This window comes from Nuphar pumila, chromosome 7 (assembly GCF_984573655.1).
Source record: "Nuphar pumila chromosome 7, dmNupPumi1.hap1.1, whole genome shotgun sequence".
In the NCBI taxonomy this organism is placed as follows: domain Eukaryota; kingdom Viridiplantae; phylum Streptophyta; class Magnoliopsida; order Nymphaeales; family Nymphaeaceae; genus Nuphar; species Nuphar pumila.
The window spans coordinates 123,995,063-124,012,952 of record NC_143255.1 but is presented as its reverse complement, the minus strand read 5'-3'; the positions used below and the strand labels follow the sequence as shown (position 1 = coordinate 124,012,952).

The following is a 17,890-nucleotide window of genomic DNA, read 5'->3' as shown; positions in this document are numbered from 1 at the left end:
GGGCATTATGGACCACCTACCACCTACCGCCACCACCATCAATGAGGGATGCTCCGGTACAAAATGTTTATTATATGTGGTAGCTATAACAATCAAAATTGCCCAACCTGTCCTCAACAATTCCTTGGCAAATCATGATTAGTTCGTGAAAAATATAGATGAGTCCTACATATTTTTCAAAGGGATTGATGTCCTAAATGAACGGCATCAAAGTTTTTAAAAAATGAACAGCTGAAAAAATAGTTTCTTCATGGTATTGGGGATGTCATTCATTGCATGGATGAACGGCATTGGAGCAAGCACGGATCGGTTACCGTCAGAGCTGCCTTAGATGTTGTTCATCTTTAAAAATGAATGACACCCATCAAAAGAGAGTGAAGAGGCTCATTGTGAGACTTTCATTTTATGCCACTTCAGTCACTCATCCATCCCAATCATGAATGGCATCCGCAAAAAAGTGGGACCCATCCAAGTGACCGGCATCCCATTCCTATTGGGTTTGGATGCCATTCATCGTGAGATCAACAACATCGAGGTGCTTTGACAGTATCGATCGGAGCACACTCTGACATGATCCCATCTTTTAATTAATTAGGAAAATTGCAAACCATGTTTAATCCACTAAATCATTAATTCACATGTTCAACAATGAGAAGAAGCATAAATTTAGAATAACAATAATAAACAAAAAATACATTTAAAATGCTTTTTAAATTAATGACTTGATACTTTCTTAATTATATGAAAATTTCAATAAAATTAGACTACCTTATAAGATTTTTATCTGAAATTGAAAATTCTGTTTCCGATAATTGAGCACCATTATATGTGCATTTGACATGCATTTCCCTACTCCATTCCTTAAAATCTTCATACCACTTGGGGAATTGAAATAATAACATATGACCAACATTTTTAACTATTATCCGATGTGTTTTTTGAAGAATCGAGTGGGTAACTAATAGGGAACTCCTTACTGCTTGAGCAAATGGAATAGTATCCCAAGCTTCTGAAATTGCTAAACGGGTTAATATTTGATGCTATTGAAGGCACAAAACTATTGAGCTGAAAGTCGTAAGTTGAAGGCACAAACTATTGAGCTGAAAATCATAAGTTCAAGCTTTGTCCACTCAATCTGATGACATAGAGCCCTTAAAAACTTACATGTCCCAATGACATCATTCAAAACTCGTTTTTTACTTAGAAAAACAATGTAGAACACATCCATAAAATCCAAGCTGCAATATGTGCTCAATAGTTCCATACCTTCAATAGCACCACATATTAAACCCCTTATAAGTCTTTCTAAAAGAAGGAAAAAATTCCTGATTAATTTACAAAAAACACTCACTTATGAGCAATTGTAGAAAAGCACCCCATATATTTGGCTTATTACAATCCACGGTTCAACTGCCCACCTTATCTGAATGCATTTCAAATACCCACCTGACGTTTGAAATGGCTTTTTTTTTTTTCCTTTCTCAGTGAAAAAAGTAATCTTGTGTTATCTTATCATATGGTCTTTTGTCAAACAAACCAACAAAGAAAGCAGTTTAGCTGGTTTGTTTGATAAACACATGTAGATCGAATTATTTGAACACTTAGCAAGTCATTAAAACATCATACAATCATAAAAACAATTAGCTAAATGTAATGAACAAAATGTAAGCAGCTTTCATTTTTTTCTTGTTTGATAGGCGTGAGACACAACCCTGTGGAATTAAAATCCAAGACTTTCGGTTATTATAGTGGCGGCCCAATCATCCATCTCACATTCGAAATGATAATTTAGGCAGTTTATTGCAAATCTATCCATATTTCATTATCCACAATCTTTTATGTAAAAAAATACACAAACATTTTATTTTATGTATAATAATCTTTTCATTACTACCCACACATATGCTCTCTCTCGCGCGCGCTCTCTCTCTCTCTCTCCTGGATAAAATAGTAGCTCCCAGAGTTCCATGAAAATCTTGCCTCAAGTTTAAACAACGATAACAGTTGTTTCTTTCAGAAGCCACATTCCCTGGCACACAGCCAAGAAAATATAACTATATAACATACTAAGTCCATACTAACAAACAAAAACATGCCGACTGAGAAGCAAACATACATGAATTTTCACCATATCTCATTAGTCATCTTCCCCAATTGCAGATTTAGTAGCTTCTTCCTTGCTTTTCATCCCTTTCAACTGGTGTCAACTTATCAAGTTCGCAAACACCTTCTCCATGATCTGTTTGAGGGTTCGGGGATGGAGATCTTGAGTCATCTCCATGGAAGGACTGCACCTTATGAGTGTGCTTTTCAGGCTTCATGATCACTGAGTCTCTCGACCACATATCCACAGATTTTTCAACAGAAATCCTGGTGTCTTTTATGAGGCATTGATGATCCAGTTTTAACTTCTTCGATTGACAGCTGTCTTCTTGTCGATCTGGATCACACCCATCACCAGCTACTAACAAAGAACCAGAATGCCTTGAATGACGAGATGATCTATGACGAGATCTACTATCATCCCTCAAGTCTCTGGAATCCTTCCCAGCAGCAGTTTTTTGGCTTATGTTCCTATCACTTCTGTCAAACTCCCTGTTATCCAATTTAGACTTTTCATGAGAGCGTTTATGAGATCTACTCCTGTCATCAGTTGCATTTCTTGAATATTCCTGGACGGGTAGATTTTTGGCAGTGTCAGAGGATTTGTCACGTCCATCTGATCTTGACTCCTCATAAGTGTGCCTATGTGATTTGTTCCTGTCATCTCTTGATTCTCTTAAATGGTCCTCGCCAACAGTTCCATCTGTCCTACCGGCTCTGCGGTCTGACTGCAACTTCCCATAAGCATGCCTATGAGATCTTTTCCTGACATCCCTTGCATCTCTTGGTTCATCACCAGTGAAATGCTGGTCGTGAGGGCTCTCATAATGTTTGGAACGTTCTCTCAGATCCAATTTGGGCTCCCTGTGAGCATGCCTGCGAGACCTGTGATCCCCAGAATCCTCATCTTCATCAACATATTGATCACGAGTAGTTTTGTTATTTCTTTCAAGATCTTCCTGATATGATTTTGGTTTATGAAATTTACCCATCTCATCCTTCAATCCGCTTGAACCCTTTTGAACAGCAATGTCTCTGTAATCTAGATTTGATTTTTCATGAGCATGTTGACGAGATTTATGCTTACCTTCCCTTGATTTTCTTGAATCTTCCTCAGCAATAGATTTATCAGTGAGAGCTTCATTCATTCCACCATGTTCCCTATCTGCGAGAGCTTTATCTGTTCCACCATGTTCCTTCCTGTAATCTTTCAAACATCTTGAATCCTCATTAGCATTGGATGGTTTATCTATGATCTTGTCAACTTTGCCAGGTACCATATCATGTGATTTTGATTTCTCAGATGCATGTCCGTGATGTTTAAGCCCGTCATCTTTCAAATCTACAGAGCATTCCTCAGCAGCAGCATTGCTGATAATCTCATCCATTTTACCTCCATCATCTGATTTTGACTTCTCACAAGCATACTCAGATTTATTTTCATTATCTCTTGAAACTCTTGAATCTTCCTCCACCATGTACTGATCATCAATAGTCTCGTCATCTTTTGTAAGTTCAAGATATTCGAATTTCTGATAAGTATACATATGTGATTTGTTCCTCTGTGACTTTGTGTGTCCTAAATCTTCCCCAATGGACTGATCTTCAAAAATCTCATCAGCACTATCATTTTTCTTAAGATCTGATGTTGATTTCTCAGGTTTACAGCTGTCATCTGCTTCGCCAAAGTGACATTCTTCAACTGACATGGATCCAGCATGTCTTCTATGGTGAGAAGGCATACCACTAGTGCAGGTAACTTTCCTCAAAGCTCTCAAATCTTCCTCATCAATTGATTGATCCTTTTTAGTCTCCATATTTCTACTACATTGTGTGAGATCTGATTCCAATCGATCAGGTTTGCTGCCACATTTAACATTATCAGATTGATCTAGGCCTGCTGACAAAGATCTAGGGTGCCAGATATGGGAAGGTGATGCTTCATATGTGTGTCCGTGATCGGAAGTATCTCGTGAACTATCCTTGGCAGTAATTTCATCCCTGATGGCTTCATCAGCTTTGTGTAATTTGGAAATAGTAATTTTGGACTTCTCTGATTTCATTGTATCCACTTTATCATCAGATTGATCCCTATGCTTTGTTGATGAGTGTCTAGAATGTTTGCTATTGCGAGATGTCTCATGTGTGTGCTGATTGTCCCTAGAATCTCTTGAATCTTTATCAGGTACAGATTTATCATTAACATCATCAGCTTTGTCATGCATTCTGGTATCTGTTTTCAACTTCTTGGATTTACCAAGATCTCTCTTGTCATCATAATGTCTTCCTTCTGCTGATAGAGATCTAGAATGACTAGTATGGTGAGGAGACATTACATAGATCCACCCTGCAGATGACCTTGATTCTTTATGATACTTTGGTGATCTGGAACCAACACGAGAAGATGTTCTTGTGTGAGGAGTCCTACTACTCTGTGGAGATGACCTTGATTCTTGACGATACTTTGATGACCTTGAACCAGCATGAGATGATTTTCTTGTGCGAGGAGTTTTACTCCTACTCCTGTTTCTCCTTGACACAGATGAATGATGATCCTGTGATCTCTCCCTTTCCTGTCTTCCAGATCTTTTATAGCTATCTGTATTGTGTCTATAAGACTGTTGTTCAGAACTGTAGCGACTGTAATGATCCCGAGATCTTGCAGGAGATCTAGTTCTCCAATCCCTGGAATGCATTTTTGAAGGAGATAAAGAGTGGGAGAGACGGTTGATTCTATACCTGATAGGTGATCTTGACCTAGGCTTTGGTCTTGGCTGAGGGCTGGAATCTGACCTGATCAGTTGGTTATAAAATCAGTAACTTTACCACCAAATATGCCAAAGAGATATCATCCATTAGGTGACAAAACATGCACATCAGACAGAAGATGCAATTGAAGGCAGAATGTTAAGGCATGCAATGAAACAGAACAAAAAGGATCACATAAAGTGTGATGAGAAGTTCACAGATATGTCACTTTGGATCACAATTTGAAATACCAAAAATCGAAAATCACAAGAAACGAGTACCGCTGCTTCCTGTTTGGCTCGTTGGCATCATCTACATTCCCATCGCCATCAGCTTTTAGCATCTTGCTTATTTCTGCAGCCCTGGCTGACGCGACTTCGGTTGCAGACTTCATTGATGCTGCCTTGTTAGCTGCCTGTTGTGAAGCCAGAGCTTGCTGCATAATCAATGCCTGTTGAAACTGCATCTGTTGCATGGCAACTGCCTGTTGCATCATCAGAGGCAAAGAAGATTGCTGCACAGAAGAGTTATGAGGTGTTTTCATAGGAAGAGATTTTGCCATTTCAACATTTAATGGACGGCCAACAATATCCATGTTGTTTAGCGCCAATGCTGCAGCGGCTTCTTCTGGCTTTGAATATTCTATATATGCAAAATGCTTTGAATCTGTGATGCTACATTCAATCACAGTCCCACAAAAGCTAAAAAGCTGTTTTAACTGTTCCACAGTTAGGAGTGGACTCAGATTGCTAACTTGTAGTGTTCTTTTCAAGGCATCAGCCTTTGCCTCTTTGCTAGATGAACCTGCTATCAACAAATAATTATTCCATGTTAATGATCATTGTGACTAAAAATAGATGATAAACAAATGATACCACCATAAGGCATTAGAAAACATGTCAAATGTGATCCCAAAATAGCAGCAATTTTTAATGTCCTAGAGAAGTGTTTGCCAATTCATATGGATCTGGGAATCAGCCATTTTTCTTTTCTTTAAAATCAACAACATTTTCTTCAGGGAGTGACCGATTCAGATTTTGAAGAGAATCACCTCCAAACCTATAAGATAAATTTGAAGACTTCCAAGTCAGGAAGACAATAGAAACAGCCAATAGGTGGCAGCACTATAACAGTGATGCATAAGATGCCTGCCAATCAAAATTAAAGTAGTAAGACAGTTGTGCAGTTGAGCCATAGCTATGGGTTTATTAACTTTAGTTCCTCTTGGACCCAGTGGCATCCGATCTCAAGCCTGCCTTAACTGTAGAACACCTGGGCAAAAAAAAGGAAGAAAGAAACAAAAAAAAAAGAGAAAAAAAGAAAAAGAAAAAAATTTATCAGCTAGAGGGACCCATCTTTGAGTGATATTATGAAGAATCTGACAGTTTCCTAGGCATAAAGTAGTGTCAAACTATTGCCACAAATTCACATCCTGCGCAAACAAATACATGTTCACTAAGTTCTAGCACAAGTCCATCAATAGGCATAAATTTGCATCATATTCACCTGTGGATGAAATGGAATCAACAATCAACATGATATACTAAAAAAAAGGACAGATAATACTGTATGATTCTATGCAGCGTAATGCACATAAATAAACACAAAAACATGTTTTCTGAAATAAAAAAACCATTTCACCTTGAAGGAAGTTAGACAAACTAAATCCTAAGGTCAAGTGATTAACCATGATAATGTGCATTGAAACAAATAGTACAAACAAGAAGGAACATAGAAATGCCTTGGAAAGAAAAAAGCAAATATAGGCCCACGCATTCATAGAAACCCATGCTTCTAGCTTCTAAGAGACAATGTAGACAGCATAAACTTAGAAGTTTATATCAGTCTTTGTTCACCCACTTGCCCTCACTGCATACGTGTATTCATTACAATGACAGAAGCCCAAAGTTTCTTACATCTTCCAAGAGCTTGTATGGCAAAGTTAGAAGTTATAGAAAGCTATATTGGTCCTTGCAAGCATGCATGCCCCCACACAAATATCTTGCAAATACATATTGCAGCACATGGACACATAAACACATTTACAAAATTGTTGCCATGAATGGGTTGGGCACAGGAGAGCCTAGAGATTCAACCTAGAGTTGTCACTAGGGGAAGCGGGAGTGGGAAGCGATTCGGGAAGCGGAAAGTGAGGCACTTTCAAAATTGTAGGAAGCAAGAAACGACTTAGAAGCGAAGTAGGAATCATCTCAGAAGCGACCTAGGAAGCGAACCGGAAACGAGGGGGAAGTGAGGGAGAAGCAAAAAAAGAGAAAAATAAAAATAAAAACACAAAAAAATGAAAAAAGAAGGAAAAGCAAGCTTCCCTTAAATAGGGAAAAGCGCTTCCCACCCAATTTGTTTTGGCACTTCCCATCATGTTTCAGAAGCACCACATTTTGCGCTTCAGGGAAGTGCGCTTCCCCATGCCCTATGGTGCTTCCGGTAACTTTGATTCAACCCTATAAAGCCTAGGCCCAAACAAAGAGTAGAAACCTGATTTTAACAAATTTATGTAAATCATTATTGGATCCGTTCATATTAATATATGCACTACCCACAACGCACTCCATGATATAAACAGATCTAATTAGGTCCATGCATTATTCCAGTCAATCCATACCAGTCCTGCAAGCACACAGGCAATGGACTTTCTTGTGAAAAATAAGTGACTTTTCTCAGCGAAATCTCGAAGTTTTTTTTATGAATAAACAATAATAACAATCATAATAATAGAAATTGAAGCTTAAAAAAGCAAAACAACTGAATTTCCCAAACAACATCATGACATTATTGGGATATTCTCATTTTATATTTTTTTCAATTTACCATGGTATTTTTTTGTTTTATTATTTTCTGAAAAAAAAACTTTAAAATACTTTATACTGTCAAAAGATGTATACCATCTAATTTGCAAGTTTAGTCTTTTGAAACAAGATCCACCTCTCTAGATGTTTAGCAAATCCCTGATTAGTAGAGCACAAGTTGTGAGAGTACCTACTTCTAAATGACCATCATTAAGCCAGTCACAGTGTCATTCAAACATCAATCCAAAATCATCGAGCTTGCTATTCTCAACAACGATCCAAGCCACTATTAAAATATGTAAGTTGGTTATATTCGAATTCACATGCTTCATCAAACTTCTAAATTCAGTAGTTTTCCACATTCAGTACACATATTGAACCTATCTAAGATGCAAGACCCAGGCATCACCTATCCAGCTTGACTCCTTGGTTGCCCAATTCTCCATCATGTCCTGGGTATGGTTATAAGAATATGCTCATCATTTCTCACACATCTATGAGTGAAAAACATTGATTCTTTATGATAACACACTTAAACACCCACTTTCAAGAAGATTTTGAGACAAAGACCTAGCTTTTGAAGGATTTGACAGCAGAATACCTTTTCAGGTATGATATTTTACTGGCTTTTTTTATTAACTTGTACTGTGAATCTGGTTTTGTCACATGCTAATTTGCACCCTTACTTATACGCTATAACTTGTATGTCAACACCGATTTATGTTAGTAAATGTTGTTCTAGGATTCTAGGCATTTCATTTACCATTTTATGGTGTTGATGTTATTATGCATTTGATCCTTGATTATATAATGATATTACTGAAAAGATTATCACGACTGGGTCTGGATCTCAGGATTCAGGCCCAATCTGTTTTTAGTTGTATTTAAACACATGCTCATTAATGGCATGTTGTAAATTCAATACTTTGTGTAAAGGATGTTTTTGTACCCTAATAAAAATGTATGTGTGTATATCTAATTGAGAATACAGCAGACCCTAATTGAGTGGGGTTTTTCTGCAGCCATCGATATCTCTCTCCCGCTCTGCTTCTCTTTCTCTTGTGTTGAAGGTGGGATACCATTTCTAACATGGTATCAGCGCTACAGATCCCTTTAAGATCGTGTCCAGACTCCTTGCTATTCTCTAAGGTATTTTTCTCTTGATTTTCATCGTCTCTTCCCTTCTCAATCCAACGATTTCTTCTTATCATGTTTGTTTTCTCTTTCTCTATTCCTTTCTTCATACAGCATATTCTTTTCTGATTTCACTCATAAAATATTATTTTCTTTTCTAACCCCACAAATCTGAATTCATGTTTGCGTGATTTCAAAGTTTGAAATCACGTCAAACCCGTCCCTTATCTTTCCTCATAATTAACGTCAGAATTGAATCTGACTTGTCTACTTCTGTACGTTCGCTATAGTTCCTTGATTGATTAAGATCATTCTGCCTACCTCTCAACTTTGGAATTTTCCCTTTTAGAAAGGAAATACGATTAGATAAAACACGTTATTTTCATATTAATGTGCCTTCTTACTGATTGATCCATATTTCTTTTAGAGCAGTTTCTTTTCTTTCTCACTGCATATTCTGTTTTCTTTCTCGGGTCTGCAGGTTAAAAAAAAAAACAACCGAGTTCTGAGTTTACTTTGTTTGCTCTAAAAGTGATTTTTCTTTCCGGTCTCTTAATCCTTCTTGTTTTTCACCTATTGACTAAGGATTCATTCACTTCTTCGCACTCTGGCTTGTGTCTGAGAAACTGGACAATTACAACTTTTTAACCTGAAAGAGACAAATCATCCCATTCATAAGGAGTCAGGGTCTTTCTAGACATCTGGATGGCTCTGTTCCTGTCCCTCCAGAGTTCTTATCACAAGTAGGCAAGAATGGAGAGGGTGAAACTTCAATTACATTTGTTAGAAATCCAGAGTATGTAACCTGGATGAAGCGAGATCAGGCTTTGGTTGCCTACATCACTTTCATTCTGTCACAGGAGGTGCTTGCGGCAATCCCAGATGACTGCTTAGCTATGCAGTTATGGCATCGTCTTGTTCAGACATATTCTCAAGTTTTTCAAGCCAAAATTTTATTTTTAAAGAAAGAGTTTCAAATGCTAAGGAAGGACTCCATGACGGTCATGGAGTACTTAAACAAAATGAAGACTATCACAGATCAGTTGGCCATCGTGGGTTGCGCGGTCAGTGACAAAGATATGGTGCATTAAACTTTGAGCGGGTTGGGACCCGATTATCACATGATGATTATTTCTTTGCAGTGTTTGAGAGACTTACCTACTTTTGAAGACCTTCGTGCTAAGCTCTTACAATATGAGATGACCTTGAAGGGATTCTCCGAAGGTATTCACAATCCCATTGGAGCACATGAGGTCCTTGTCACAGGTGTTACTTATGGTCGAGGACGTGGCAGATGTGAATCTCGGGAAAGGGGAGGTCAAGAGAAGAATGAACAAGGAGCCCGTGGAATTTTACCTACTCCCAGTATGTCTCTTAATCTGCAAAGGCAAAGGACGATAACTACCTGCTTTCTTTGCAACAAAAGGAAGCACATCAAAGCAAATTGTTGGTATAACCCGCAAAATCGAGGAAAACAATTGAAGACAAGAAAGGGAACAAATACATTGAAGAATACTGGAGAAGTTAAGCAGTTGTTGTTATTTGCCTTGGCTAAATTGAACATCAAACAGAATGATCACGGTACTTGGTATGTTGATTATGGTGCAGCCACCCATGTTACTGGTGATGCTGGTAAGCTCCTAAATCTTGCTCCTTATGTTGGTAGAAATAGTATTGTCATTGGAGATGGGTCTCATCACCATATTTCGCACATTAGAAATTATGTAATTCCTATGTCCAACTCTTATCTTGCTCTTTCAAATGTTATTCATGCACCTAATACCAAGAAAAATATTGTTTGAGTCTCTAAACTTGTCAATGACATTAATGCTTCAGTCGAGTTTACCCCTTTTTTTGTTCATGTTAAGGACCTTCACACGAGAAAAACGTTCGCTGAAGGAAAACGGCAAGGGAATATGTACGTGTTCCAAGAGAATCCTTCCTCTTGTGTTCAACATGATGATTCCATCTTGAAGCTCACATCATCATCATCAGTTTCTCCTGAGAGTGTTTTTAATCTTTCTGAATGTATTGAGTCGAATCTTTGGCATGATCATCTGGGTCATTGTAGTAGTCGTTTTATTGATAAGCTTGTTTCAAGCAGTCTTATTCCCAAGTCAAGTTTGAATTTAAGTGTCGATAATAAAAAATATTCCAGTTGTCTTCAGTGTAAGAGTCATGTTCTCCCATTTCATTCCATTAATAAAAAAGCTTTAAGACCATTTGAAATTATATGTTCTGATGTTTGGGGTCCCGCTCCAGTTCCTTCCATGTCTGGTACTAGATATTATCTCATTTTTGTTAATAGTTATTCTCGATATACATGGATCTTCTTCATGAAAAGTAAATCTGAAACCTTCAAATTGTTTCAGAATTTTCATACCTTTGTTCAAAATCAATTCTCTGAGAATATTATGTGTTCCCAATGTGATGGAGGGGGTGAGTTCTCTTCAAATGACTTTATTAATTTCCTCCAGACAAATGGAATAAGTAGGCAGGTGTCTTGCCCTCATACACCTCAACAGAATGAGATTGTTGAACGGAAGCATCGCCATATTATTGAAAGTGCAATGAGCATGATGCATGATAGTAATCTTTCAGTTACCTTGTGGGCAAAGGCCTTTCATACAACAGTCTATGTCATAAATCGATTACCCATGAATATCTTGGAAAACAAATCACCCCATTTTTCTTTGCATGGTGTGCATCCAAATTATCACGATTTGCGTGTATTTGAGTGTGTATGTTATGTTCATGTTGACAGTTCAATGCGACACAAGTTTCAGGATAAAGCCTTACAGTGTAGATTTGTGGGATATGATGATGATTACAAAGGATATAGATGCTATGATCCCATGAAAAAACGCATCAAGATATCCAGAACTGTTGTGTTTGATGAATCCAATTTTGGTCATAATGTAGACACTCCTCCTGAAATTGAAACATATCACCCTTGGCCGAACTCAGATCTCTTTTCTAGTATTGATGGTGTTTGCTCTACAGACTGTAATCGAAGAGATGAGGCAAACATGTCTACTGTTGTACAAAGAACTCAAGAAAGTGTGATCTCTGAATCATCATTGGCTCCCGAAAGGTATAAAAGGCATTGTTTACTCTCGACGTAAGAAGGAGATCTTCCCCAACCCTAATCAGGAGCTGAATTCTCCTTCTGCTTCCATTCAATCACTTGTACACAGAAGGTCTACCCGAACTCGGCATCCTATTGATAGGTGGGTTAGTTATGAGAATTTCACAATGGATTTTCAACTTTTCTTAACCGCCTTGGGCAAAGAAGATCAACCCACCACGTTTTATCAAGCAGTAAATTCTAAAAGATGGATTGAAGCTATGAACAAAGAAATAGAGGCTCTTCATGAGTGTGGCACTTGGGATATAGTTCTCAGACCACACAATCGAAATGTGGTTGGTTCAAAGTGGATGTATAAGATAAAGTATAAGCCAGATGGTACTATCGAGCGATACAAGGCTTGACTGGTTGCCAAAGGCTTCACACAGGAGCCAGGACAAGACTATGATGAGGCCTTCAATCCAGGCGTGAAAATGGGTACTATTCGCATTATATTGTCATTGGCTATTAAGCACCAATGGACTCTTAGTCAACTGAATGTAAAAAATGCCTTTCTCCATGAAACTCTGAAGGAGGAAGTATATATGGAGCAACCCACTGGGTATGCTGAAGGGAAGTCCAAATAATATGTGTGCAAATTAAAGAGAGCTATATATGGTATGAAACAGGCATCTCGATCTTGGTTTGATAGTTTCTCTCTTGAAGTAGAAAAATATGATTTTATTCGGTCTCTTCTTGACCATTCCCTTTTCATATTCAAATGCAAAGATATAGTTACCCTGTTATTGATATATGTTGATGACATTATCATTACAGATAACTCTAATGAACATATTGAACAGGTCAAAGAACTTTTGAACCATAGATTTAAGATGAAAGATCTTGGTAAACTGCAATACTTTCTTGAAGTAGAAGTTGATAGGACTCTTGAAGGTATGACACTTACTCAACATAAGTATATTGTTGATGTTCTTAGCAAGGCAGGTATGACAGATTCCAAGCCTCTAAGCACACCCAGTGTACTTCATCAGAAACTAAGTTCCCAAGATGGAGATTCGTATGAGGACCCTACAGGATATCGCATGTTAGTCGGAATGCTTCAGTATCTTACCTTCACTCGACCTGACATTGTCTATTCGGTCAATCAGGTATCTCAGTTCATGCATGAACCACATATTGGACATAGAGAAGTTGTTAAACGCATTCTTCGATATTTAAAGGGAACTATTGACGATGGTCTTCTATACAGAAAGAGTATGCATGACCATCACATGCATGAACTTCTTACTTACACAGATGCAAATTGGGCAGGAGATCCAGATGAGCGTAGATCAGTCTTAGGATACTGTGTTTTCATTGGCCTAAATCTTGTCTCCTGGAGCAGTAGAAAACAAAAGGCCATTGCCAGGTCAAGCACAGAAATTGAATACAGATCAATGGTAGCTGCTACAGCCGAAGTGACATGGATCAGACACCTGTTGACAAAAGTAGGAGAATCAATTTCTAAAAGCTTTCTCCTGTGTGACAATCAAAGTGCTATCAACATGTCATTCAATCCCATCTACTACAGTCGTGCCAAGCATATTGAAATTGATCAGCATTTTGTAAGACAGAAGGTCAAAGAGAAGGAAATTGAACCAGAATACGTTCGGATTGTTGATCAAGTTGCTAACTTGTTTACAAAAGGACTTATCAATGACAGATTTTGGATGTTAAAAGGCAAGTTGTTCATGGTTCAAAAGCATGTACAACTTGAGGGAGGGTGAAAAGATTATCACGACTGGGTCTAGATCTCAGGATCCAGACCCAATCTGTTTTTAGTTATATTTAAACACATGCTCATTAATGGCATGTTGTGAATTCCATACTTTGTGTAAAGGGTGTTTTTGTACCCTAATAAAAATGTACATGTGTATATCTAATTGAGAATACAACAAACCCTAATTGAGTGGGGGTTTTCTGCAGCCATCGATATCTCTCTCCCTCTCTGCTTCTCTTTCTCTTGTGTTAACAATTACTTTTGTTTCTCTTTTCTAACACTTGGAAAAGGTACTATTCGAAAAGGAAAAAATCAAAAGTACATGTTCGAATTGGTTGTTGTCTAAACATCTAAATGACCTTGGTCACATAGACCTTAGATATCACTTTCCACGCTGTGTTTAAATGGGTTGTTTCCATTTGAATATGGGATGAGATGTTTTATTACCAGATGAAGGTTAATCAATACTATAAGTAAACTGAAGAATGTAATTAAATCAAAAGAGAGAAACAGCAAAAATACCAAGAGAATGGACATTGAGGGCCTAACAATAAAATCTAGAAGGCACACTTAATAGTTCATTTTGGATTTTACGCCTTAATCTCCAGTTAGTCACCAAGTCAATACCTTGTAATACTGCAAGTTTCTTTACATTGACAGCAGTCTAAAGGATGAGTGGAAAAAATGAATATTGCATGTGCAGATTAGCAGACACATGCATAAGAGACAAATAATAGTTAACTAGGTGACTGGTTATTTTTAGGGGATTGTACTCCTAATTTGCACAATGTACTTGATAGTTATACAATTCTCCACTTGATGGTGGGAGCTTTTGGTGACTGGTTATTTATTATGGGATTTTACACCTAATTTGTACAAAGTACCCTCTAGTTATACAATCCTCCATATGATGCGGGGGCTTTTGGTGTTGGAACATCTCAGTGATAGAATTAAAATACTTCATGTAATTCTCTTAGTCACTGGTAACATGCAACATCCACCAATTCCATCAGAATATATTTGACCTTCAAAAGAAACGAATAAATGGTAAGAGGGAACCTGACCTAAACCAAGCTGTGAACAAGAAAGAGTTGGAAGTGGTCACCAACTGCCAAAAAGCTACAACATTAATCTGAAGCAACCTTCCAGACTCAAGAAGTCAGAAGTCAAAAGCAATAGGAATGAAGCAAAGTCCCTCTAGTAAACATTGGTCTAGTCTGTTCCACCCAACACAACCTCATGCTATAAGCTGGCGCTTTATTGACAAGTCACCCCCATAACATTGGCATACCCAGTCCAGTCTCTCAACAATGATTGCTCAACTAAGCCTATGTCACAAGCACAATCCATTATATTGCAGTACAATATCGCTAATAAGAGTCTCTCAATGTAAATCCCCAATAAAAATCATCCTAATGCAAAACCCCAGAAAAAAAAGCTCTATCCCACATCCTACTGGCCCCATTGTTCTATACACATGACTTAGATCAGACATCACCAACTCAAATACAAGGACGATTTAATGAAATCCATATATTCCAACATATTTTCTACATGATTCACAGCCGCCTCAGATGCATTTAATCTCAAAAGAAGAACCTTTATCTTGCATCTAAAAGAAAAATAACTTAAGACATAAAGCTAGCAACACACAAAACTTTTCAAATCTCATACAACTCCGTAAGAATAATATTTGTCACCTCAAATATACAAAATTCATGCACTATTCCTGTTAGTATAATAGTCCCTCTGTTGAAGACCACTCTTTGCCACCACAGTACATTTTACAGGTAAGGATCATAGTGTTTCAAGAAAGATAAAGCGTCTTGTACAATTAATCAAATGAAATACTATGTATATTGGGCAGTAATAGCAAAGCAACTACCCGCTCCTTCAGCCAAGAGGTAGGTACTATAGGGAAGTCGGCTAAGGTGTTGGGCTTAGTGTAGTCGGCTGGAAGGAAGGCAATGGAGAGAGGGATTAGAGAGAGAGAGAGAGGTTAGAGAGTGGTTGAATAGTTATGAAAGGGGAATCTTTCAACTACAACTAGTTGGGAGCCTAATCTCACAAAGGAGCCAATTGTATTCAAATGATCAAACATGCTTACAGGTGAGAGGAAGCACTCATTTATAGCTCCAGCAAAGCCTCAAAAAAAACCAATATGCCCTTCTAACTACCCTTTAGATTCCTTCTCAAAATGCCCTTGGAAGCTTTACATAATATCCACAATGCTCCCATGCACCCGCCAAAGACTAGTAGACGGCCTAGGTTCAAACCCAATGCAAGGTGGTATCGATTCGCTACTCACTAAACGGATATCAAGACATTTAAAGATTTCTAAATAACTTGCAGACAACCAAAATGCAAGCAGCAACGAAATGAAGACTGACACGAACCTGATGAATTTCCAGATGCCTGAGCCTGCGCTTGTGCCTGAGCTGCATGCGCTTGAAGCGCCTGTGCTGCGACGATTGCCTGTGCAGCTGCCATTGCAGCAGCGGAAGGTGCCATTGGCACGTGACTAACCGTGCCCAGCGTAGAAGTCGCTGCGATCGCAGCCATTAGGAGATTGTGAGGAGGATGGTTGAGCTTGCAATCAGTTTTTGTGCACCGCCCACTCATGTACTCCAAGCAGACCTCTCCCAGAGATGCACCAATCCCGGGCAAGATAGCCCCACCATAAGCCCCAGCAATGGCACCGGGGATCATTCCCAGCAATCCGGGGAAAGCCCCAGATATCGAGCCTGCATAATTGGGCATGTTAGGCATCGTCTGGTTCACGGGATTGGGGTATGGTGATGTGGTTGGAAACGAGGAGAGGACTCCGGCCGTGGGAAGCGTTCCGGCCGAGAAGAACACTGGAAACGGGCTGCCCAGAATATGCTTCCCATTGCATTCCACACTCACCATGTAGTTCCCCCTCTTGGGCACTATATAGGTGACGGTATAGGTGCCATCGCCCTGGTCCTTCACCACACCTTCCTGCTCTGTAGTACCGCTAACCCCGACACCCGCCGCGATCTTCGCCTTCAGGTGTGCCCCGCCCATCGGGATCTTCCGGCCATCGGAATCCTTCGTCACCACAGTGAAAGACGACAGGGAGCACGCCGCCCCACCCGCAATACCGGAGCCGGCAGCTGTGCACTTTGCCGGATCGACGGGGCCGATGGGCTTGTTCTTGAGGCTCTCCTCCTCCGGCTCGCTGTCAGACGAGTCCGACCCCTTATCGGCCAGCTTCCCCACGTCCTTGAAGGTGGCCTCGAACGCTGCTTTCGCTGTCGCCGCCTTCTCCGCCTCGGTCTTGAGCTTTGCCTCCGCTGCCTGCTTCATCCATACCGGCCGCGCCACCATCGCGCTGCGATCCGCCATCGACTCCCCAAAGTCTCCCGCGATCCCTCCGAAATCCAAACCCTAACCCTAACTCCAGAATTCACGTATCCGCACGAAGCCGGGTTCCTGAAATCGGTGCAATTTCACCAGAGGAACGTCGCGTATAAACCCTCAGAATCTCGTTTTACCTTTTTCCAGGATAATCTTTACCAACCAATAAGCAATGCAAGCGATTCGATCCGTCAAGAAAACCCTAACCTCAACACAACCAAGATGGTGATTCTGCACCTATAACGAGAATTGATATATGAAGAAGCGGGGAAAAGGCTAGAAGAAATCCGAGAGAGGTAACAATAATCAAAATTTACGGAAAATCTAAGGGGAACGGAGTTTCTTTTAGGCTATTAAAACAGTGCCAATAAATCTATACCAGGAGCACGTCTGTTGCGTGGAGGATAACTAACACGAATTTCATTGAGTGCCAACATCTTCTGCTTTATCGTTTGGGTGACACCCAACCAAAACCAAGTTTTTAACCTGGTTTTGGGTGAAAACCGAGTTAGGAGCCAAAAATCTTGGTTTTTCTTAACAACCCCGGCCCCTCCCCAACGTGTTTCACCACCCCCCTTGTGGCCGAACAAGTATCGCCTAGCCAAGACGGTGTCGTCCGGCCACTTTAAGGTCGGTGGCCGGCTGGAAATGACCATAAATATGTATGTGTGTGTTTTTCAAACATTGTTTTTCAGCCATTTCTCGGTTCCCCACCGGCCTGACAAGTGTTGCCCAGTTTGGGCCACGCCATCCCTACTATTTCTCAGCTTGTAAGGGGCTTAGAAATGGCCAATAAGTTTTTCTTTTTTTTAGTTTTGATTTTATAAACAAAGTTAATATATGTATAAGTGCTTCTCTTTGTGCTGAAAT

At 39.4% G+C, this 17,890-nt stretch overlaps 1 protein-coding gene across 1 annotated transcript; it reads right to left on the bottom strand.

The window, feature by feature from the left end:
* Positions 1 to 1,773: 1,773 nt before the first annotated feature.
* LOC149833311 (uncharacterized) lies at positions 1,774 to 17,433 on the bottom strand. The gene is made up of 3 exons (XM_090015044.1): positions 16,036 to 17,433; positions 5,133 to 5,655; positions 1,774 to 4,896 (listed from the first exon to the last, which is right to left on the bottom strand). The coding sequence occupies exons 1-3, from the start codon at positions 17,006 to 17,008 to the stop codon at positions 2,163 to 2,165; spliced, it is 4,230 nt and encodes a 1,409-aa protein (XP_089871170.1). The 5' UTR covers positions 17,009 to 17,433; the 3' UTR covers positions 1,774 to 2,162.
* Positions 17,434 to 17,890: the final 457 nt, after the last annotated feature.